Below are 24,312 nucleotides of genomic sequence, written 5' to 3' on the forward strand. Positions count from 1 at the left end.
CTGGGCAGCGGGTTCTGAATCTGCACCTGGGCAGATGACTTCCTGGCCCCTTCAGCAGTCAGTGCAGAGTGGCCACCAGGAGGCAGCAGAGAGTCACTCAACACCGCACCTGGAGCTGGGGAGACCTGGGCATCAGGTCCCCGGGCAGGGGCTGGGTACCCACACCTCACACCTGAGGACAGGGGCCGGCTTTCTGTGGTGTCGTCCCGTCAGGATGCACAGACTCCACCTTTTCGCTTGCACGGACAGCCTCTGTCCTTCCTGGAGGACAGGCTCCTCCCCCATCTCTCCCCACAGGGCTGGGGCCCTACAGTGATCTCTCTTGTCCGCTCCAGGCACACAGAGCCAAGAGGTCTATTTGTCTTAATTAGAAAAACTATTTGTATTCCTGCGTTTCCCCAGTAACTGAAGGCAACTTTTAAAAATGTATTTCCGGTACTTCCCTGGTGCTCCAGTGGCTAGACTCTGAGCTCGTGTTCAATCCCTGCTCAGGAAACTACATCCCACAGGTGGCAAATAAAGACCCTGCGTGCCACCCGATGTAGGCAAAGAAACAAAAGCTCAGCACGTATACATCTCACATGAGGTGCTTTCATGACTCACAGCACGTGTTCTGCCTTGCACTTAGTCAGTCCTTTGAGCACACGATTGGTCGAAGGCCCAGACCACACACGGCGATACTGAGGGCCAGCACCCACCGGCTGCCCAGGACCCCAGGGGCAACGGCGGACGCTTACAGGACCTCAGGGGCAACGGCGGACGCTTACGGGACCTCATGGCCAAGAGTGGACGCTTACAGGACCTCAGGGGCAACGGTGGACGCTTACAGGACCTCAGGGGCAACGGTGGACGCTTACGGGACCTCATGGCCAAGAGTGGACGCTTACAGGACCTCAGGGGCAACGGCGGACGCTTACGGGACCTCATGGCCAAGAGTGGACTCTTACAGGACCTCAGGGGCAACGGTGGACGCTTACGGGACCTCATGGCCAAGAGTGGACGCTTACAGGACCTCAGGGGCAACAGTGGACGCTTACAGGACCTCAGGGGCCTGTAAGATCTCCCTCTGCTCTGGGCAGAGGAGCATGTCATCCTGGCTCTGTCACTCGGGAGCTGTGTCTGGGCTGGGTCCTGCAGCTGTGCGGCACCTGTGGTGTGGGCCTGGTGAGGGTCACCGCCCAGGGAACCTGAAGGGTCAGAAGAACCTTCCATTAAAAGTTCTGGAGGTGGAGCTAGAACCAGACCCACATGTGAACGTCACCTCGAAACAGTGAAGGAGGAGACACTTCAAAGTCCTGGATGAGATTAAGGTCCTTCACCTGGGTGGACCAGGGGCTCACATGTGCAGTGAGCCAGGAGGCCGAGGAGGAGGGGGGTCCAGGCCAGGGTGGAACCAGGATGGAGCAGAGGAAAGACTTGGCTTCCAGGAAACCCTGACGTCTCCACCGTGACTCTGGCCACGTGCACGGCAGGGCCCAGGATCCTCTGGTGCAAAGGACTCAGGTTTCCTGGAAAATACAGTCTCCACCTCTGGGCTCTCAGTGACAAGGGCTTCTCTCCCAGGAGTGGGGCCAGGACCCAGACTAGGGTGCAGCTGTTCCCCCAGACCCTGAGACCAGCAGGTGCAGGGGGAGCCCTGGGCTGACCCGCCCCCCACCCCCGTGTTCCCCAGGCTGAGGGGAGTGTGCGGGGCTGCCCTCCCCCGTGTTCCTGGGCTGAGCCTCTCCCACCACGGCCACAGGCAGCACCCCCCCGACCCCCACCCCCAGCTCAGGCTGATTGGCATCCCCAGCAGCAAGGGGATAAGACAGGCCTGGGAGGAGCCCTGCCCAGCCTGGGCCTGGCGAGCAGACTCGGGGCGCCTCCACCATGGCTTGGACCCCCCTCCTCCTCGGCCTCCTGGCTCACTGCACGGGTGAGCCCCACGGTCCTCCCACCCCAGCTCAGGACTCGGGGGCAGGCCTGGCCCTGACTCTGAGCACAGTGGGATCTGCCCGTGGGGGCAGGGGGCTCCTGGGGCTGCTGCAGGGTGGGCAACCGGAGGGGCTGAAATCCCCACTCTCTGCTCACTGCTGGGTCAGCCCTGAGGGCTGTGCCTGCCAGGGAAAGGGGGGTCTCCTTTACTCAGAGACTCCGTCCACCAGGCCCGTGAGCCGGGGGGGCCGAGACAGAGGGCAGGGTGTCCCTGGGTCCCAAAGACTCTTAGGCACTTAATCTGGGTCAAGCAGGGGCTTCTGCTCCTGGGCTCTTCATGTCCAGCCGCCTCTCCTTTCCGCTCCTGCAGGCGCCTGTGCTGCAAGATGACTCAGCCACCCTCGGCGTCAGTGTCCCCAGGACAGACGCCAGGATCACGTGTGGGGGGACCAGTGCTGGAGGTGAAAGCGTTCAGTGGCACCAGCAGAAGCCGGGCCGGCCCCTGCGCTGCTCACCTATGGAGACGATAACCGACCCGCGGGGGTCCCTGACCGGTTCTCTGGCGCCAACTCGGGGAGCACGGCCACCCTGACCACCAGCGGGGCCCGGGCCGAGGACGAGGCCGACTATGACTGTCAGCTGTGGGACAGCAGTTATAATCCTCACAGTGACGCAGGCAGACGGGAAGCGAGACCCAAACCCCCTGCCTGGCCCGCACACCCCGGCCTCCTCTGAGCAGCTGCAGGTCCCGCTGAGGCCCGCTGCCCTCTGTGCTCAGGGCCTCTGTACATCCTGCTGAGCAGTGGCAAGTGGACGTTGGGTCCCGAGTCCTAGGGGCATACCAGCACCCTTGAGCCCGAGGGTACCCCATGCCGGCGGAGTCCTAGGAGAGCCGTGTCCCCTCTCCATGCTCAGCTTCTCTCAGGAGTGCTGGGAAGATTCCAGAAACAGGCAGGAAACTGTCAGTCGCTGGTGGCCGCTGCTGGCCCCTGAGTCAGGCGGTCAGCCTACCGGATCGTCCAGCACTGAGACCCAGGGCCTCCCTGGGAGGGCAGGATGCAGGACTGCAGCCCGGCCCCCCACACCGTCACCCCAAACCCTCGAAGAACCAGGCTCCCCAGGACGCCTGCCCTTTGCAACCTGACAACCGAACATTTTCATCAGAACTTCTGCAAAATATTCACAGCGCTCCTTTACGCACATTCCTCAGAGGCTAAAAATTACCATGACTTGTAACCACTCTCCTTAAACTTCTTCCATACGATCGTCTTTCCCGCTCCTTAGACGTCTTTTCAGTCCACATCTCTTACTACCTTTGGGCTGCTCAGGTATTTTCTTTTTTTTTTTAATTTTTATTGGAATACATTTGCGTTACAATGTTGAATTGGTTTCTGTTGAATAACAATGTGAATTAGTTATACATGTCCTGAGGAGGGGCGGCTGCATGGGCGCAGGAGGGCTGAGAGGCGTTACTCCACGTTCAAGGTCAGGAGGGGCGGCCGTGAGGACATACCCCACGTCCAAGGAAAGACAAACCCAAGTAAGATGGTAGGTGTTGCGAGAGGGCATCAGAGGGCAGACACACAAACCATAGTCACAGAAAACTAGTCAATCCGATCACACAGACCACAGCCTTGTCTAACTCGATGAAACTAAGCCATGCTGCGTGGGGCCACCCAAGACGGGCAGGTCATGGTGGAGAGGTCTGACAGAATGTGGTCCACTGGAGAAGGGAATGGCAAGCCACTTCAGTATTCTTGCCTTGAGAACCCATGAACAGTATGAAAAGGGAACATGATAGGATACCGAAAGAGGAACTCCCCAGGTCAGTAGGTGCCCAATATGCTACTGGAGATCAGTGGAGAAGTAACTCCAGAAAGAATGACGGGATGGAGCCAAAGCAAAAACAATACCCAGTTGTGGATGTGACTGGTGTTAGAAGCAAGGTCCGATGCTATAAAGAGCAATATTGCATAGGAACCTGGAATGTCAGGTCCATGAATCAAGACAAATTGGAAGTGATCAAACAAGAGATGGCAAGGGTGAACGTCGACATTCTAGGAATCAGAGAACTAAAATGGACTGGAATGGGTGAATTTAACTCAGATGACCATTATATCTACTACTGTGGGCAGGAATCCCTCAGAAGAAATGGAGTAGCCATCATGGTCAACAAAAGAGTCTGAAATGCAGTACTTGGATGCAGTCTCACAAATGACAGAATGATCTCTGCTTGTTTCCAAGGCAAACCATTCAGTATTATGGTAATCCAAGCCTATGCCCCAACCAGTAATGCTGAAGAAGCTGAAGTTGAACAGTTCTATGTAGACCGACAAGACCTTTTAGAACCAACACCCAATAAAAGATGTCATTTTCATTCTAGGGGACTGGAATGCAAAAGTAGGAAGTCAAGAAACACCTGGAGTAGCAGGCAAATTTGGCCTTGGAATACGGAATGAAGCAGGGCAAAGACTAATAGAGTTTTGCCAAGAAAATGCACTGGTCATAGCAAACACCCTCTTCCAACAACACAAGAGAAGACTCTACACATGGACATCACCAGATGGTCAACACCGAAATCAGATTGATTATATTCTTTGCAGCCAAAGATGGAGGAGCTCTATACAGTCAGCAAAAACAAGACCAGGAGCTGACTGTGGCTCAGATCATGAACTCCTTATTACCAAATTCAGACTTAAATTGAAGAAAGTAGGGAAAACCGCTACACCATTCAAGTATGACCTAAATCAAATCCCTTATGATTATAGAGTGGAAGTGAGAAATAGATTTAAGGGACTAAGTCTGATAGACAAAGTGCCTGATGAACTATGGATGGAGGTTCATGACATTGTACAGGAAACAGGGATCAAGACCATCCCCATGGAAAAGAAATGCAAAAAAGCAAAATGGCTGTCTGGGGAGGCCTTACAAATAGCTGTGAAAAGAAGAGAAGCGAAAAGCAAAGGAGAAAAGGAAAGATATAAGCATCTGAATGCAGCGTTCCAAAGAATAGCAAGAAGAGATAAGAAAGCCTTCCTCAGGGATCAATGCAAACAAATAGAGGAAAAGAACAGAATGGGAAAGACTGGAGATCTCTTCAAGAAAATTAGAGATACCAAGGGAACATTTCATGCAAAGATGGGCTAGATAAAGGGCGGAAATGGTCTGGACCTAACAGAAGCAGAAGATATTAAGAAGAGCTGGCAAGAATACACAGAAGAACTGTACGAAAAAGAGCTTCACAACCCGGATAATCACGATGGTGTGATCACTCACCTAGAGCCAGACATCCTGGAATGTGAAGTCAAGTGGGCCTTAGAAAGCCTCACTACAAACAAAGCTAGTGGAGGTGATAGAATTCCAGTTGAGCTATTTTGAAACCTAAGAGATGATGCTGTGAAAGTGCTGCACTCAATATGCCAGCAAATTTGGAAAACTCAGCCATGGCCACAGGACTGGAAAAGGTCAGTTTTCATTTCAATCCCAAAGAAAGGCAATGCAAAAGAATGCTCAAACTACCGAACAATTGCACTCATCTCACATGCTAGTAAAGTAATGTTCAAAACTCTCCAAGCGAGGCTTCAGCAATACGTGAACCGTGAACTCCCAGATGTTCAAGCTGGTTTAGAAAAGGCAGAGAAACCAGAGATCAAATTGCCAACATCCGCTGGATCGTGGAAAAAGCAAGAGAGTTCCAGAAAAACATCTATTTCTGCTTTATTGACTATGCCAAAGCCTTTGATTGTGCAGGTCACAATCAACTGTGGAAAATTCTGAAAGAGATGGGAATACCAGACTACCTAACCTGCCTCTTGAGAAACCTATATGCAGGTCAGGAAGCAATAGTTAGAACTGGACATAGAACAGACTGGTTCCAAATAGGAAAAGGAGTACGTCAAGGCTGTATATTGTCACCCTGCTTATTTAACTTATATGCAGAGTACATCATGAGAAACGCTGGGCTGGAAGAAGTGCAAGCTGGAATCAAGATTGCTGGGAGAAATATCAATAACCTCAGATATGCAGATGACACCACCCTTATGGCAGAAAGTGAAGAGGAGCTAAAAAGCCTCTTGATGAGAGTGAAAGAGGAGAGTGAAGAAGTTGGCTTAAAGCTCCACATTCAGAAAACGAAGATCATGGCATCTGGTCCCATCACTTCATGGGAAATAAATGGGGAAACAGTGGAAACTGTGTCAGACTTTATTTGGGGGGGGCTCCAAAATCACTGCAGATGGTGACTGCAGCCATAAAATTAAAAGACGCTTACTGCTTGGAAGGTAAGTTATAGCACATTGAAAAGCAGAGACATTACTTTGCCAACAAAGGTCCGTCTAGTCAAGGCTATGGTTTTTCCAGTAGTCATGTATGGATGTGAGACTTGGACTGTGAAGAAAGCTGAGCGCTGAAGAATTGATGCTTTTGAACTGTGATGTTGGAGAAGACTCTTGATAGTCCCTTGGACTGCAAAGAGATCCAACCAGTCCATCCTAAAGGAGATCAGTCCTGGGTGTTCATTGGAAGGACTGATGCTGAAGCTGAAACTCCAATACTTTGGCCACGTCATGCGAAGAGTTGACTCATTGGAAAAGACCGTGATGCTGGGAGGGATTAGGGGCAGGAGGAGAAGGGGACAACAGAGGATGAGATGGCTGGATGGCATCATGGACTCGATGGACGTGAGTCTGAGTGAACTCCGGGAGTTGGTGATGGACAGGGAGGCCTGGCGTGCTGCGATTCATGGGGTCACAAAGAGTCGGACACGACTGAGCAACTGAACTGAACTGAACTGAGCTGTCCTGAGGAGGGCATGGCAACCTATTTCTTGCCTTGAGAATCCCGTGGATAGACAGGCTACAGTCCATAGGGTCACAAAGAGCTGGACGCGACTGAAGCAACTTAGCAAAAGGCAAAGGCCATGCGCATATCCCCTCCCTCTGGAGCCTCCTCCCACCTCACCCCTTCCCACTCTACTGGTCGTTACAGAGCACCGCGCCGAGCTTCCTGTGCTTTGCAGCAGGCTCCCGCAAGCTACCTGTTTCACTGAAGGCAGTGTGTATGTGTCAGGCCTCCTCTCCCAGCCCATCCCACCCTCCCCTTCCCAAAGCTGCTCTGTTGACAATAGCCAGGACATGGAGACAGCCGAAATGCCCACTGGCGGAGAATGAGTAGAGAGGGCGTGATGCACGGAGCAGCTTCAGCTGCTTGCAACCACTCCTGGTAAATTCTCTTGTCATTTTTATTCTGAGTATTCCCTAACTTTCCTTGCTGTGGTTTCTTAGATACACCCATCATTTAAAAGTGGGCATTTCATTTCCATGAGATTTTTTTTAAGTATCTTTGATAGTAATTGCTCATTTTGATATTAACTTCTCACTTAAATGTGTTCTTCTCTGCAATCACCCTCTGTGTTTTTTCAGTCTTCTGATTTTATCGAGGGTTTCAATGGTTAACTCACAGATCTCTCTTGATATATGTCACATTGCACGACAAAATATGTGGGTTATTTTCAAATATCTTTTGTATTGATTTCTAACGTATTTCCACAGTAATAAGAGAACAGACTCTGCATGATTTCAGTACCTTTAACCCATTATACTTTTGCAACTGTTTTGTGTCCCTGGATATGTTCCCTTGTCTCCTAGTTTATAGTCTATGGGAAATTGAGCAGAATTTGGATTCTACTGTTGTGGGGAAATTGTATAGACCTTAACGATGTTGAGCTGCTTCATCGTGCTTTTCAGCTCTACGCTATACTTCTACTTCTCTGTATACTCGCTCTATTAATTCTTGAGAGCTTGATGTTGAAACTCCAACTAAAAATCTTAATTTATCTACTTAAAAAATAACTGTAATATATAGCGGAAGTCTATGTAAACTTGTTCTGCATTTTCCAAGTCTCCTGTAAGTGTGTTGTTACACTTTCATCATTTAGAAAACAAAAAAGAAAGAGAAAGATTTAAGAAATGTTTTTAAAGACGTGGTACACACACACCATGTAGCACTACTCACCCCCGAAAAGGAATGGAATAGGGTCACTGGTAAAGATGTGGCTGCACCTGGATTCTGTCCCCCAGAGTGAAGTAAGTCAGAAAGGAAACCAAATATCGCGCATTAATGCGTACGTGTGGAATCTAGAAAAATAGCACAGGTGCCCCTATTTCCAGGGCAGGAGCAGAGACGCAGACGGAGCGGACGGACTTCTGCTCATGCGTTTTCACACCCAAGAATCTCGTTCAGTATCCTGCCATACACCTCTGTCAGAACATGTACATTCCTTTTAAAATATTCAAAGGCACCGTGATTTAAAGTGCTAAAAGTTTCCTCCTACCTTGAATTAGTACCCTGTTAGTAGCAGAGTTTGACTCAAACAACATAAATGTATTGAAATATTTTTTTTTTTTTACAGTTTATTCACTTATTTTTAATTTTTGGTTGCCCTGGGTCTCTGTCACCGGGTGGGCGTTCTCTACCCGTGACCAGCGGGCCTCTCTGGCTTCTCACTATGATGTCACCTCTTGTTGTGGGGCACAGCCTGGCTCCTCGCTGTGGAATCGTCTCTTGTCATGGGGCACAGCCTGGCTCCTCGCTGTGGAATCGTCTCTTGTCGTGGGGCACAGCCTGGCTCCTCGCTGTGGAATCGTCTCTTGTCATGGGGCACAGCCTGGCTCCTCGCTGTGGAATCGTCTCTTGTCGTGGGGCACAGCCTGGCTCCTCGCTGTGGAATCCTCTCTTGTCGTGGGGCCCAGCCTGGCTCCTCGCTGTGGAATCCTCTCTTTTCGTGGGGCCCAGCCTGGCTCCTCGCTGTGGAATCGTCTCTTGTCGTGGGGCACAGCCTGGCTCCTCGCTGTGGAATTGTCTCTTGTCGTGGGGCACAGCCTGGCTCCTCGCTGTGGAATCGTCTCTTGTCGTGGAGCACAGCCCCAGGCGCTCGGGCTCAGCAGGTGCGGCATGTGGGATTTTTCGCTCGGTGGCAGGTGGGCCCTTCCCTGACCAGGGATCAGATCCACACTGTCCGGCAGATTCTTACCCACTGTACCACCAGGGACGTCCTGAAATCCTTACAAATAATTATCAACTAGTGTTGATTCATGGATCCATCAACTGGTACAATTTACTTTTACCTCTAGGGCCTTCCCCTGTGGCTCAGTTGATAAAGAATCTGCCCACAATGCGGGAGACCTGGGTTTGATCCCCGGGTTGGGAAGATCCGCTGGAGAAGGGACCAGCTACCCGCTCCAGTGTTCTGGCCTGGAGGAGCCTGGTAGGGCTCCCTGGAGGAGTCCATGGGGTCACAAGGAGCCAGACACGGCTGAGCGGCTTCGCTTTCCTTCTTTCTTTCTTTACCTCTGCAATGAAGTAGCTCCAGCGTGGTCAGCAGTGCTGCTCTGGCTTTCGTTTCTACCACAAACCTGGAGAAACTTCAGTCCCACAAACAGGAGTTTTGCAATAGAGTGTCACCCCCTGCCATGAACTCCTTCCTGGTCAGCTGCCAAAAACGATTCATGCTGGATGGTCAGAAATTGTTTCTCTGAACGATTTATCAGCTGACAGCTCCAATTCACTCTCTTTTGATATTGCCGATCGCAAAGCATCGGACCGCATCTAACCTCAAGAGGGTTTGAGAGGGGCCCGTTCGATGCACCTCCGGACCGTCTGAGAGGAGGGTTCACTGACCCATCCACTGGGGGAAATCCCCGCAAGCTGGCCCCACCCCAGAGGCAGCTTTTCAAGAAACCAGCTGCTGAGAGGCATCACCCGGTCCCTTGTTCACTTTCTCCGTTTCAGGGGTGAATACCAAGAAGAGTGAGCAGAGCTTCCCGCTTAAATCTTCACTTTAGAGGCCTCTTGTAGAAGACGCAGCTTTAAAGACTGAGGGAATCTTAAGTATCTGCCATCTCAGAGCTTCCCAGGTGGCACAGTTGGTAAAGAACCCAACTGCCAACGCAGACAAGACGAGGGACATCGGTCCCATCCCTGGGTGGGGAAGATCCCTTGGAGGAGGAAATGGCACCCCACTCCAGTATTCTTGCCTGGAAAATCTTACAGACAGAAAAGCCTGGCGGGCTACAGTCAACAGGGTCGCAAGAGTCGGACACGACTTAGCATGCCCGCGCTAGTCAATTTCGTGCATCTTTGCCAATCGGGTATCTTATGAGGAAAACGCTTGCGTCTTATCATGCGCTCTAAGTCGAGGGTCCCCAGCCTCTAAGATCTAACGCCTGAGCTCTGAGGTGGAGCTGATGCACCAATAATAGAAATAAGCGGCACAATACACGTAGCTCACTTGAGGCAGCCTGAAGCCACCTCCCACCCTTGTCCCTGGAGCCAAAAAGGACTGCTGCTTTCAGTAAACGCTTCCTCCCAAGCTGGAGGCCGCCGACTTGAATCCTTCAATCGATGGAAGAGTCTAAGCACGTGATCTAACAAAGCTAGTCCTCCTGCCAAACGTCCCATTCCGACCACGTTCGGTCAGAAGCCTTCCCACTGCGTCAGTACAAACAAACATATCAGTGTGCATTTTGAGGACTATCACAAAATCACTGAAAATTAAACGATGTGTCTGTCTAGTGAAATCAACGTTAACTTTACCTACATTTATAAAAGCTCTTTAAAAACAAGTCACCAGGCTACTTATCATTCTTGAATTAGCAGCAGGTCCTGTTGGCTGCCGTGGATAGTGAGGAATAAACGTCAGGGTGTTCAGGTGTTTGGCGTTTAGAAATGATGAAGTAAGAGTCAAATATAAATCACCTTGGCATCATGAGCCATCAGTCGAAGCATTTCCCATGCACGGAACAAGGATGTGAGAATGTGTCCGTCTGAACCACCGTCCCAGGGTCCCAGGAGGACTCACCGAGCTGACAGTTGCCGGAGGAACAGGTAAGGAAGCAGCAGCTGCTGCGAAACCACCAGCTGCCAAAGTAGGGTCTCCTCGTGGCAGAAGTGTGTCCTTCCCGGGTGTCAGTCCAAACCTTTGGAAAGGACCTGGAAAACAAGCGCTACCCACCAGATATTAGTATAAACCCACCTGGCCAGGAGAGGCAGGCGCTGCTGGCCCAGGAAGTGTCCCCAAAACTCAGTCATCAAGGTAGATAATATTCAGGGACCTCCCTGGCAATCCAGTGGTTAGGACTCTGCACTTTCACTGCCAAGGGCACCGGTTCAATCCCTGGTCGGGGAACTAAGATCCCACAAGTCACAAGACATGGCCAAATTTAAAAAACAAAGAAGAGAGAGAGAGAAATATTTGATGCAATAGGTTTTAGAATTGAAATTAAGCTCCTGCCCGCCCCCCGCCCAATCCGGACGAATAAAGCATAGGAATAGTAAGTGAAGTCAGGCTCTGACGTGCACTGATGTAACTCACCTCAAGCACCCCCCACCCTAGGACTGGTTGGGGTTCCAGGAGTTCCAGGGGTGCCAAGAAGACGGAGTCCAGCCCCTGCTCCCTCCCCCCACCAACTCCTCCACTGGAGCCGCCTACCTCACCTCCCACCCCACCCCCCACTCCCCTACCCTCCACCCCTGCCCCCAGGTCTCCCCTGTCCTGGGTCTGATCTCCACACTTTCTGGGCAGTGCCTCCCTCTACAGCTGGTTTCTGCTGCCCACTACCGGGCCCGTCCCCTCTGTTCAGCTCTGTTCAGTCCCTCAGTCGTATCCGACTCTGTCACCGCATGGACTGCAGCACACCAGGCCTTCCTGTCCATCACCAACTCCCAGAGCGTATTCAAACTCATGTCCATTGAGTCGGTGATGCCATCCAACCATCTCATCCTCTGTCGTCCCCTTCTCCTCCCGCCTTCAATCTTTCCCAGCATCAGGGTCTTTTCCAAAGAGTCAGCTCTTCGCATCAGGTGGCCAAAGTATTGGAGTTTCAGCTTCAGCATCAGTCCTTCCCATGAATATTCAGGATTGATGTCCTTTAGGATGGACTGGTTGGATGTCCTTGCAGTCCAAAGGACTCTCAAGAGTCTTCTCCAACATCACAATTCAAATGCATCAATTCTTCGCCGCTCAGCTCTCTTTATAGTCTAACTCTCACATCCATATGTGATTACTGGAAAAACCATAGCCTTGACTAGACGGAACTTTGTTGGCAGACTAATGTCTCTGCTTTTTAATATGCTATCTAGGTTGATCATAACTTTTCTTCCAAGGAGTAAGCGTCTTTTAATTTCATGGCTGCAGTCACCATCTGCAGTAATTTTGGAGCCCAAGAAAATAAAGTCTGTCACTGTTTCCACTGTTTCCCCATCTATTTAAGGGAGGGAAATCTCCCAGAGCCCCCAAGTTCCAGGTTGGGCCCCACCCCACTCCCATGTCCCAGAAAGCCTGGTCCTCCCAGGTTTCTGGCTGGTGCCGCTAAGTCCCAGGATATTGTCTTTACATCAAGGTGCTGCGTGTCGTAGGAAAGAAGCTCTCCCTCTCTGCGCCTCTGTTCCCTCATCCGCAGAAGGGACTGCCAGGTGGGGGAGTCTGTGACGTCTCCAGAAGCCACAGGATTCTCTCCCCATTTGCTGAAAGAGAGCTCAAGGTGGGGGAAGCTTCTGCACCCCTAGGATCACCAGAGGAGCCGGGGTCTTCAGGGTTCCCCGGGATCCCTCAGAGGGGGCTCAGGAACCACAGAGCCAAACCCTGATTCCAGAAACCTGGTCACACCTCCAGACGACCCTTTGTCCCCCCGCTCCGCCTCAAACGTTCCAAGCCCCAACAGTGAAGCGCTTAAGAGAAGGATCCACCACGCTTGAGTTTAGGGAGGAGGGAAGTGGGGAGCTGGGAGGGGCCTAGGGCCTGGGAGACAGGAATCCACAGCGGCTGTAGACAGGGTCTCTGGGGCCTGCGGGGTGGAGAGCGGGCAGGAGCAGACAGAGGTGACTGGACACGACACACCCCTCCACTCCAGGGGAGGTGGGCAGGGGCAGGGGCACAGAGGAGCAAGAGACCCTGAGAAGGGGGCCCACCGAGCAGGGCTGCTGGACCCAGACATCTCTGAGCCAGCTGGAATCCAGCTCTAAGCCGTGCTCAGCCCAGGCAGGGTGCAGGGCAGGCCTGAGTGCAATGGCCAGAGCTGCAGCTGCAAGGGCTGGGAGGGCCCTGTCCGTCCCCCGGGGTCCCCCGGGGTCTAGCCAGACTCCGATTTCCGACCGCAGCCCCTACAGGAGGAAGTGGTCGGTGGTGGAGTCGGCCCGGAGGCCTGGGCAGGTGCAGGGTGGGGGAAGGGGGCAGCTGGAGTCACCCGCTGAGTTCAGGGACAGTCCCTTTTTCTCCCCGAAACCTGGGGCTGTCCCAGGGGCCACCGCAGCCTCCAGGCCCTGGGCAGTGGGGGAGTGTCATACCCGCATGGGGGTGCTGGGATGAAGCAGCTTCTGCCTGGGACCTCGGGGGTAGGAGGGGAACCCAGCCCCCAAGATGCAAGGAGTGCGGTCCCAGGCTGGGGTGAGCAAAGCACCACAGTGGGGAGAAGTTGGACTGGATTGGGCCCCTAGGGGCTCCCCCATACCTGCACGGCCGCTGTTAGGGCGCTCAAACCCCACTGCTGTTCAGTGCTGGCCAGTGTCCAAGGCCGGGGTGTGTGTGTGTGTGTGTGTGTGTGCGCGCGCACCCACGCGCAGTCCAGCCTCAGCACTGGACCAGGCAGCCTGGGGTTCCTCCAAAACTGCTTCATGAGTTTGGTCAAACCGTGAGGTTCTGATCACTACCATCCATTCGCCCCCTTCTGCCCTACTTATCACCGTCGTTATTGTCATTATTGAGAGCTGTGGAGGGTCTGGGAGGTCATCCCGCCTGCCAGCTAAACCGTGACCCTGCCGCAATTGCGCTGGTTCGGGCAGACCCGAAATGCTGGGCCGGAGACAAAGGCCAGCTTATTACTCCGCCAGAGCGGCGGTCGGGCCACGAGCATCATCCAAGCAGTGGTTCTCTGAGCCCGACAGGGTGATGCAAAGGAGCCAGGAGCCACCTGCACGTCCAAGCTGGGGGGCCCCAAGTCTGTCATGCCGGACAGTAAGCACGTTCCGCTCCGGAGGGAGACCCCAGCTCCACCTTCCAGGGCTTCTCATTCCACAAACATCCAAAGACAATCCACACCAAAGGCGGCCCGTGCCTTTGCTCCTGAGACGCGCAGAAGCACAGAGGTCCACAGACACTGTCTCCCAGCACCCTGTCTATGTGAAGGAACTGAAGTCCCAGGCTGTGTGTCTGGTACCACATCCCGTGGAACAGGCTGCACTGATTTTCACCAAATGTCGCAGGAACGTTAAGGAGTATCAGCCTCAAAACATGAGGGCCAGACATGTCTGAAAGGTCCCTTCCAGGAAAGTCCCTCTGGGGTCCTTCCCCAGAGCGGCTGAAACAGAGAGCCGGGAGGGCCGTAGAGCTGGACTTAAGTGGACCCAAGCACCTGCAGCACAGAGGTCCGTCTCGTCAAAGTGGTGGTGTTTCCAGTGGTCATGCACGGATGCGAGAGTGGGACCACAGAGAAAGCTGAGCACCGAAGAATTGATGCTTCTGAACTGTGGTGTTGGAGAAGACTCTTGAGAGTCCCTTGGACTGCAAGGAGATCCAATCAGTCCACCCTAAAGGACATCAATCCTGAATATTCATTGGAAGGACTGATGCTGAAGCTGAAACTCCAATACTTTGGCCACCTGATGCGAAGAACTGACTCATTGGAAAAGATCCTGATGCTAGGAAAGATTGAAGGCAGGAGGAGAAGGGGGCCACAGAGGATGAGATGGTTGGATGGCATCACTGACTCAATGGACATGAGTCTGAGTAAACTCTGGAGTCGGTGATGGACAGAGAATCCTGGCGTGCTGCGGTCCATGGGGTCACACAGAGTCGGACCCGACTGAGCGACAGACAGAACTGAAGCAGCTGGCAAGCTGGAGGGTAGGTGCTGGCTGTGATGTGCGGGAACGTGCAACCTGCCACGTGGAGCTCTTCCTACAGGCAGAGTCCCGACAGCGCTGTGACCTGGCCCTCCATGGCCTCTCCAGGGCCCGAGACACCCTCGCAGAGCAGAGAAGCGGAACAGAGCTGGTGTGCCGGGGCTGGGGCGGGGCTGGTGGGCGGGCTTTAGTGAGAAGCCCCTGAGTCCTGGAACCAGAGCAGGGCAGCTGGCAGAGGCCCCTGGGAGAGGCCCCCCAGTACCAGCCCTGGGCCCTGGGGGAGGGGGCGGGGCTGGGGGCAGGGACAGAAGGCCCAGGCAGAGGACGGGCCCCCAAGGGACGGGGCGCACCGAGACGGCCCCTGCCAGCAAGGGGAAGCGGGGTCGCTTTCAACCCCCTCCAAGGAGGAGCCCGCACCAGCGCGCATGAGGCCCAGGCCAGGCCAGGGGGCCCGTGAGGCCCCCAGGGGTCAGCGCGGTGTCCCCAGGCAGCCCTGGCCTCTCATCCTGCTGGGCCTGGCCTCTCATCCCGTGGGCGCCCACGGGCTGCTGCCCCCGACGGCGGTGCCTCGGAACCCGGCCCCCCGCATGGAAGCCCCGTCAGGAAAGAGCCCGTGGAGCCTGTGGGGCAGGTAAGGGCCGGGGGAGTCGCGGGGCTTCCCTTCGATGGGACCCAGGGGTGAACGACCGCAGCGGCGGGGAATGAGAAGGGAAGACCAGCTGGAGAGAAGGAGCCTGAGCAGACAGTGGCTGTACTTAGAGTGCCTTTGTTTGTGTTGGTTTTTATTTTTTAATATTGTATTGAAATACTATTTATCTCGTGGAGCTTTCGGCGCCCTGAGATTTTGCGCACACGGCTGGCGTCGCACTTGCCTCACCCCGGCCCTCTGAGCAGGGCAGACACAGCGCAACGGGGCAGGACGTGTCCAGGAGGCACTGATCATTTTGAGGGGCAGCGGCCCACAAGGCAGGTCTGCCTTCCTCCCCTTCTTACAGGCGGGGACAAAGGTCCAGAGAGGTGAGGCAAGCTGCCCAGGGTCACACAGCACACGGGCGCAGTCCCAGGACTGTAGAAACCCCGGGACTAGACAGGCACCGGAAAACGGTCCAGGAGAAGGGGCAGGTCTGCACGGCGGCCAGAGAAGGGAGCAAGGGCTTGGCTCGGTCTCCCCCACGGAGGCCAGCTCCTCAGCGAGGTTCCTAAGTGTCTAACGGGGCCAGGCCTGAACCAAGGGGTCACGTCCAGGTATGGGGCCCTGACCTGGGATGGGGGTGCTCCAGGCAAAGGGAGTCGGGAGGCCGAGGAGGACGGAGGGGTGCGCAGCCACGCAGGGAGCTCCCAGAGCTGGGGAGATCGGGGTACAGAACGGGGGCCTTGTCCGCCCCTCCTTTATCCTGGGACCCAGGGCAGGTGTTGAGGGATTTACGTGCGGGGCTGTCGGAGCCCAGTGCGTGCTGTGGAAAAATGGTTTCAGATCAGAGACCAGTGTGAGGGCAGGCAGAAGGAGAAGCAGCTGTGGAAAGCTGATGGAGAGCTGGGGGCCGTCCTCGGTGACCGGGCGCCGGGATCGCCTCTGGAATCCTGACGTCAGAGGGCTGTCGGGAGGAGCAGGCACTGTCAGGAACCGGCTACAGAACTCTAAAATGGGCACCCTTGTAGAAGATAAAATCACATATATATCGTAAGGAATCCGGACACAAACTTCCAAGACGATGTTTCTAAAATTGGGTTTTTAAAGCATGTGTGCCCTTTCAAAAGCTTGTCAGAAAATACAGAAATATGACAATAATGTGTCTCTAGCCAGATATTTTTAATTTTTGCTTAATTTATAAAATTATAAAGTTATAATTGTATAATTATAACACAAATATAATTATAAAATTATAAACTATAAAAAATAGTTATGAAAATGTTCACAAGAAGATATATATGTGATTTTATCTTCTACAATACTTTTTAATACCAGAATAATATGTGCTTTTAAAAACGATTGAGCGCAGAAGCATATAAAGTAAACCTTGAGGGTTTCTGCTCACCAACCGCGCACGTCTTACCGTAAAACCCATTCTCCAGCGAGAGACAATGTCACGTGGGTCTGCACACGTCTGGCCTTCCTCCTAGGCATGTATGTCCCTGAAAACACACACACACATGACTAATGGCGCTGGGGTTGTATTTTTCAAAACAGACTTATACTCTGCCTATGAGCCTGCAACTATCTTTTTAAACAGTCTGTTGAGATTTTCTATATCAGCCCATGTGGATCCCCCATGTTCTCTGAATGGCTCTGCATGAATTCAAAGTTTGGAAGAAGCAGCGTGTCTTTAATCATTCGCCTACTAATGGACAGTTAGGGTGTTTCCACTAAAAAACGTAAATTACAAGAGATGCTACGTGGAAACCCCCACATGCGTAGCTACGTGCCTGTACTTCGCACACTTTGTCTCCCCAGAAAGATGCCTAAAAATGGGGCGCTGGGTCAGAGAGGACAGGCGTTGAAATTTTCATAGGCGATGCCAATGGTCCTCCCGGAAGTCTGTTCCAGAATGACAGTGCTTTTTCCCCTCCATTCTCACCAGTAATGTGACGTTTGGATCTTTTTTCATTTTGTGCGTCTGAAGAGCAAAAATGAGAAGAAACCTGTCTGCTGTTTGTTTCTTTGCTTGTTGGTGAAATTTATTTTCCGTTCATATTTTTATTGACCGATTTTTTCTTCTGTGAATGCACCGGTTGTCATTTTGTCTGGCTTATTTTTTGTTCAGTTGGTCGTACTTTAAGGTTTATAGAAACTCTTCACCCATTTGGGATAGTAACCCCTCGTTCAGTATGCATGTGGTGAATACGCTTCCCTGATCTGTTTCCAGTTTCATCTGTGGGGTCTTTCAACATTAAGCCTTTTTAATTTTTACGTGTCAGGTTGGTTGCTTTTCTTTATGGTGTTTGTGATCTGTGGCGAGCATAGCAAAGACATTTCTATTTTGATTTTTTTTTTAATTCAGGTACTTCTATTGTCTCAGTGTTTGCTTTTACTTCGCCTGAGATTTATTTTTGTGTTGGTAGAAATGTGTCCCTATATATTTTCCAAATGGGAAACCAGTCGTCCTGTATCTGTGGAACACAAACACGGCTTTCTTCAAACGCTGAATTGCCGACTTACCGCGTCCTCTCTGTGGCTCTGTGGCGTCCCTTCCACCATGTTTTAATGATGGTAGCTTTACAGTGTGTGTTGGTGCTAGAGAACAATCCCGCCGGTGTTATTCTCAATCAAAATATTTGTGTCTGTTCTCCACCATTGAGATGAGATGGTTGGATGGCATCACCGACTCAGTGGACGTGAGTTTGAGTAAGCTCTGGGAGTTGGTGGTGGACAGGGAAGCCTGGCGTGCTGCAGTCCGTGGGGTCGCAAAGAGTCGGAGGTGACTGAGCAAATGAACTGAACTGAACTCCACAGTTATTCGTACTGTTGGACTTTAGAACTGGCTCACTGGCTTTTTAAAAATGCTCATTTATTTGGCGGCGCCGGGTCTGAGCTGCGGCACTCTGGACCTTGAGTTTCGACTTACACACTCTTAGTCGCAGCACGTGAGTTCCAGTTTCCTGAGCAGGGGTCGAACCCAGGCCCCCCGCACTGGGAGCTTGGAGTCTCAGCCACCGGACCACCAGGAAGGGCCGAAATCATCCCTTTGATGTTGTGCTTGCAATTTCATGGAGTGCATGCGTCCACTTGAGGGGAACTGATGTCTGTGCTGCTGTGTCCGTTCACTAGGTTGCGCTATATTTTATCCTCACAGGTCTTAGACATCCCGTGTTGTTAAGTTTATTCCTGGGGCTTTTACTAGAGCTGCCACCGAGCTTGTCAGTGCTACCGCCATTTCCCATCCTCAACAGTTACCACCTGCACAGAAGGACACCCGCTGGGTTTGGCCCAGCCTGCTTGTATTCGATCACAGGTTAACTCTTGTACCGGTTCTAATTGTCCTTCAGCTCATCTTGAGCTTGTTTTTGTTTTTTTAAGTAAACCAGCCCATCACCTGCAAAAACCAATCTTATCTAATTTTCCCTAACACTCACACTCTTCCCCCCATCTCATTCCATGGGCTTGAATCTGTAGAATATGTGAAATAATAAAAGTAAGTGTGGGAACCCTGGCCTCTAAACTGGTTTTGCTTTTAAATGTGAAGTATTCTGTAAGTTTCAGGAGATAGCGTTCATTAAGTTGAGGATGTTTCTTTAGTTAATTAACTTAGTAAAAGGCTGGATATTTGCTCTCTTTAATCAGAAATAAGTGCTGAATTTACACTGCTGTCCTGTTAAATTTTGTTTCAAAAATCGTATGTGCATACCTTAAATACAACCATGACCCAAAAGTTCCATTGCTGAATTAAAAGAATGCTGGACCCAGTGCAGTACTGGTTACCTTCCTGCTTAGATTCACCACGTAGGGAGATAATATCAGATTTGGCAAGGTCTGAGGATTCTTGTCATCATAAACTCTGACAGTGCAATCTGGGTGCTTTTTTGTTTTTCTGAGATTTTTAAAGGTATGTTTTGTTATGGTGGGACACAGAGGCTGACTCAATGAGGGCCAAGCGTTATGGGATGAGTCCAGGCCTCTGGCCTGCAGAGAAATCTACCGAATTGAGAACAATGCGGGGGACCAGGTCTGCAAGGGCCTGGGAGCAGTTTTGATGGAAGATGCTGAGTCTGAGGTGTCTGCGTCTCAAGCAGAGACACATCCAGGAGGCAGAATGTGTATAAATCCAGAGCGGAAAAAGGGGTCAGGAAGGAAATAGGGATGCAAGAACCCTGGCAGTTGTCCGAGTGCACAGTGTGGGTCAGAAGCAGAGAGAGTGGAAGAGCACTGGGGGCCGTGGGGGGCCTCAGACTCGACGGGACGGGACCTTGTTAGACTTGACCTCAGAAGTTTCAGGGAGGGATGGGGGTGGGAGGAGGAGGGCTCCCCCCACCAAGTCCCAGCGTGTGAAACAGGGCTTGGCCGACGGGTGCTTGATGGCCATTGTTGGACAGACAGATACATGATGGACAGATGGATGGATGAAGGATGGATGTTGGATGACGGATGGATGAAGGATGGAAGGAGAGATATTGGATGATGGATGGATGGATGGATGATGGATGGAAGGAGGGATGTTGGATGACGGATGGATGATGGATGAAGGATGGATGGATGGGTGATGGAGGGATGTTGGATGACGGATGGATGAAGGATGGAAGGAGAGATATTGGATGACGGATGGAGGGATGGATGTTGGATCGATGGATGGACAAACAGATGTACAGAAAGACAGTGAAGTGACAGCAGAGAATGTTCATCAGAGAGAACAAGCTGAACTGTGTCTCCGCGGGTGGAGAAACAGGGCAGGGGTCCCCCACGTGGGGCCTGAGGAATAGCCCGGTGTCCACAGTCCCAGGAAGGAAGCTGCCTGGCTGGACTGTGAGGAACTGTAGGGAAGGAACACCCGGCGGCCTTGCAGCGAGGCCAGCAGCGGCCGGGCAGGTCTGAGCCAGCCCGGTACTCCTCGGCCGCAGCGCGCAGGCCCGGCGCTCCGTGTCCCCACCAGCGCTGAGGCGCCAGCGGCGGCCAGGACAGGCTCTGAGTGAGGGGCACTGAGTGGCCCCAAGGCGTGTGCGGCAGCTGCCTCGGCCAGGGGGCTGGGCACGGGGCACCTCCAGGACGTGAGCCCACCCGGGCTGCCCTGGCCTCTGGAAGACTGGCTCCACAACGCCCCTCAGCCCGAGGACACAACCCCACCGGCTGCAGCCCTGCGCCGTCACGCCCAGCGGGTTCCCGCCTGGCCTCCCCCCGGGGGACAGCCCCCAGGTGCGGCCCGGCGGGTTTTGGTCCGAGGCTCAGCCACTGTGCTTCGTCTTAGGTGGCGGGACCCAGCTCACCGTCCTAGGTAAGTGGCTCTCACCCCTTCCCCAGCCTCTGCTCTCTCGGGAAAGTCACTTCTCTTGCTCTGGGAGCGGCTTCCTCTCTGTCCCCCCGGCCTTAAGGGCCGATCCCCACCTTTCTCCGTGGGGTCGAGAGGGGAGGCGGGTTGGTCTTGGGGTAACCAGCAGGAGCCTCCAGAGGCCGACCATCTGACGGGGCCAGTCCAGGCACCACGGCTGGTGTCTGGTCCAGGAATGAGGGGACTCGTTCCCCTCTTGCAGGGCAGATGCTGGGGTGTGGACCAGGGGCTGGTACTGACTAGGGGTGTCTCCAAGCCCCGGGCTCTGGGCTGTGAGCTCCGTGCCCCAGCCGGGAGGGCCAGACAGGACCTTGGGGGCTCACTGGGGACTAGGACCAGCCCCCAGGGACACAGAGAGCAGCCTGAGGGAGGCCCCTGGAGGGCAGAGAGAGAGGGGTCTCTGGCGAGCTGCCCAGAGGCTCTCGGGACAGCGGTCAGAAAGGAGCAGGTCCCCTGGGGCAGAAACGCCTCCATCCGGGAGCCCTAATCCCCTGGGGTCACACCTGTCCGAGGGTCGGCCTCCGCTGGCCTCAAAGCGGGCGTTAGACTTAGAAGATGATGAACAGGGCTCTGACCGCCACAAAATCAGGGTCGTTGGAGGTGCTGTGTGGGGGCACCGTCCCCTGAAGGCAGGCGAGGTGAGGGGCCCTACACTCAGGCAGGGGGGACAGGGAGACAGGCAGGGCCTCAGAGGAGTCGCAGGCTCTGGCCGGGAGAGCTGAGGCTGGGCTGGGCGAGGAGAAGGAGGCCCGGGCCCAGCTCCGCACGTGCCCCTGGCGCGCCTGTCCCCACGCCTCCCGTCAGGACCGTCCTGGCAGGTGGGCTGGGGCACCCGGGTTCACGGAGGAGGCACCTGGCTGCAGAAGCGGAAAGTCACGGAGGGGTCTGGCAGGGGCTGAGGGCTCAAGGGGTCAGGGCCAAGAGCAGACACAGACTCCCGGGGCCAGGAGGACGGAGGAGAGCTGCCCTGGTCGCAGCGGGGCCTCTGAGGCCACGCTTGGCAGGTCACTTGGGAGAGTGACGTGCAACGGCTTCTGAGGGGCTGCCTGCAGCCCAGGGGCTGAGTGCAAGGGGCAGGGGGCCACAGAGAAGGCAAGCAGGACTACAGTGGGGACAAGGGCAGAACCTCCCCAGCGTCTTACACCCCCTCCTCTGTCCACACAGGTCGGCCCAAGTCCGCACCCTCGGTCACCCTGTTCCTGCCCTCCACGGAGGAGCTCAGTGCCAACAAGGCCACCGTGGTGTGTCTCATCAGCGACTTCTACCCGGGTAGCGTGACCGTGGCCTGAAAGGCAGATGGCAGCACCATCACTCGGAACGTGGAGACCACCCAGGCCTCCAAACTGAGCAACAGCAAGTACGCGGCCAGCAGCTACGTGACCCTGACGGGCAGCGAGTGGAACTCTAACAGCAGTTACAGCTGCGAGGTCACGCACGAGGGGAGCACCGTGACGAAGACAGTGAAGCCCTCAGAGTGTCCTTAGGGCCCTGGGCCCCCACCCTCGGGGGCCCTCTGGCCCACACCCCCTCCCCCAGCTCTCCATGGACCCCTGAGCCCCCGCCCAGGCCGGCTCAGACCAGAGGCCTCTCCTTCCTCCTTGTTCCTGCTTCTCCTAAATAAAGACCTTCTCATTTATCAGCCGACATGTCTGAAGTGCTTTCTGGGTCTGGGCTAGTGTCGGGGTTAAGGGTCAGTTCCTTAGGGGAGGGACAGCTGTGACTTGAGAGTCCATCCACTTGTCATCACCCCAACCCATCCCCAGGCACCAGGGCGCCCTGAGTGCCCAGGCAGTGGTGACACAGAGCAGGCCATGGTCAGCGGTGCAGGCTGCTGGGGGCAGGCTTGCCCTCCCGCACACCCCGTCCCCCCAGGAAGGGCCAAGGGCCTGTGAAAGGGGCAGGGGATGGCTCTGGGGATCGGGGAGTAATGAGGAGGGTTCCAGGTGAGACTGAGACACACAGGGCAGCCTTGGGGCCCTAGTGGGGAGCGGGGCCTCCCGCAGGAGGACTGTAGGCATCTGAAGCCAGGTCCGGGGTGGACTTAGTTCTGAGGGGAATCTGCAGGGACCAGGTGCCATCTTCCTGTATGGTGGGGGGGTGGGAGGTGGTCAGGAGAGCCAGGTCAGCAGAAAAGGACACCATCTGGGATAGAGAGGCCATCCAGTGACTGCCGCCTGGAGAGAGTGCATTGGAATTCAGGAGGAGAGTCAGGCCGATGAACCCTGCTCTTGCCAGGCTTAGAGTATGGCCAGAGGGCTCCCACAGGGTCGGGCTCTCAGAGGAGTCAGCACCCCCGATCCCTGCCCAGGGCGCCCTCCCCCCATAACCTAGTGGCTCACCCCAGGGCACCTGTAGCTGGACACACGAGCTCAGGGCCCGGGGCGAGCACCATCCACCCAGAGCTGCAGCCCCACTGGCTCTGTGGTCCTCAGGACCCCAGGCTCACAGCCCGTCTGTGCCTCTAGCTTCAGCCTCCAGGAGACAGCGGGGTCAGCCCAGGGACGAAGTCCACATGGACAGAGGACTCTGCGGCCTCCCTGCGGCAGAGGAGAGACCCCTCCCCAGGTCTTCATCCCTGGTTGCTGCTGCTGAGTCGCTTCAGTAGTGTCCGACTCTGTGCGACCCCAGAGACAGCAGCCCACATCCCTGGTACCCCGACCCCACATTACAGACGAGGAGGTGAGAGAAGCCAGGGGCGCGGTGTTCCATAGTTGATGCCTGATCCCATTTCCACGATGGGAAACCTAAGGCCCCAAGGGAGAAGGGGACCACCCAGGTCGCCCTCGTCTTGATGGCCCTGCTGGGCACAATGCCACCGTGTCCCCCACCCAGAGCTGCAGCCGCCCAAATCTAACTCCCCTGTATCGCCACACGTCTTCATCGTGAAGAACTGAGAACATGACATGAGAAGGCAGGGGAATAATAATACCCCCAGGTTCTTGTCGCCTGGACCCCAGGTCATCAGTTCAGGGGTGCCGCCAGCTCCTCCCCACAACAGAATCCCTCCTCCCCAGTGGGAGCCTCTGGCGCCCATCCCCCACTACGTCGTCTCATCTGAAAAGATGTCACTCGTGGCCTGGAAAGAAAGAACCTAAACTGTAACTAAATTATCATGAGCAAAGCCAAACGGAAATCCTCCATGATTCCTGAAGTCCGAAAAATAGCTTCTCGTGAAATGACTCACAGTTGTCATAGCAGATTTACTTGGCTGTATTTTGTTTCCATTCATTTTTCGTAGCGTCTTTTTTCCTGGTAATTTTTCATGTTGACAGTGATTAGCTTTTAAAGTCTCCCTTTATTTGATCTCATTCATTTCGGGGAGAAATGAGGAGGGTTCCGGGTGAGACTGAGACACACAGGGCAGCCTTGGGGCCCTAGCGGGGAGCGGGGCCTCCCGCAGGAGGACTGGAGGCACCTGAAGCCAGGTCCGGGGTGGGCTTAGTTCTGCGGGGAGTCTGATGCTGGGTCCTCACTGCTTCTCCAGCTCTTTCTCTGGCTGCAGCGAGCGCGGCCTGCCCTGTCCTCGCAG

The 24,312-nt window shown here is 54.1% G+C and overlaps 2 protein-coding genes across 26 annotated transcripts in view; both read left to right on the forward strand.

Annotated features, from left to right (window-relative positions):
• The window catches only part of LOC114108841 (immunoglobulin lambda-1 light chain), a 469,312-nt gene that overhangs the window by 440,460 nt on the left and 4,540 nt on the right, over positions 1-24,312 (forward strand). The window lies entirely within an intron of this gene.
• On the forward strand, positions 1,870-22,422 carry LOC105602976 (uncharacterized). Its single transcript, XM_060401370.1, is given in 10 exon segments — positions 1,870-1,919; positions 2,285-2,340; positions 2,343-2,408; positions 2,411-2,571; positions 6,115-6,138; positions 13,710-13,852; positions 15,296-15,439; positions 20,359-20,426; positions 20,511-20,729; positions 21,948-22,422. Coding segments are annotated over 10 exon segments (1,251 nt in total). The 3' UTR covers positions 22,268-22,422.

This window comes from Ovis aries, chromosome 17 (assembly GCF_016772045.2).
Source record: "Ovis aries strain OAR_USU_Benz2616 breed Rambouillet chromosome 17, ARS-UI_Ramb_v3.0, whole genome shotgun sequence".
Lineage (NCBI taxonomy): Eukaryota > Metazoa > Chordata > Mammalia > Artiodactyla > Bovidae > Ovis > Ovis aries.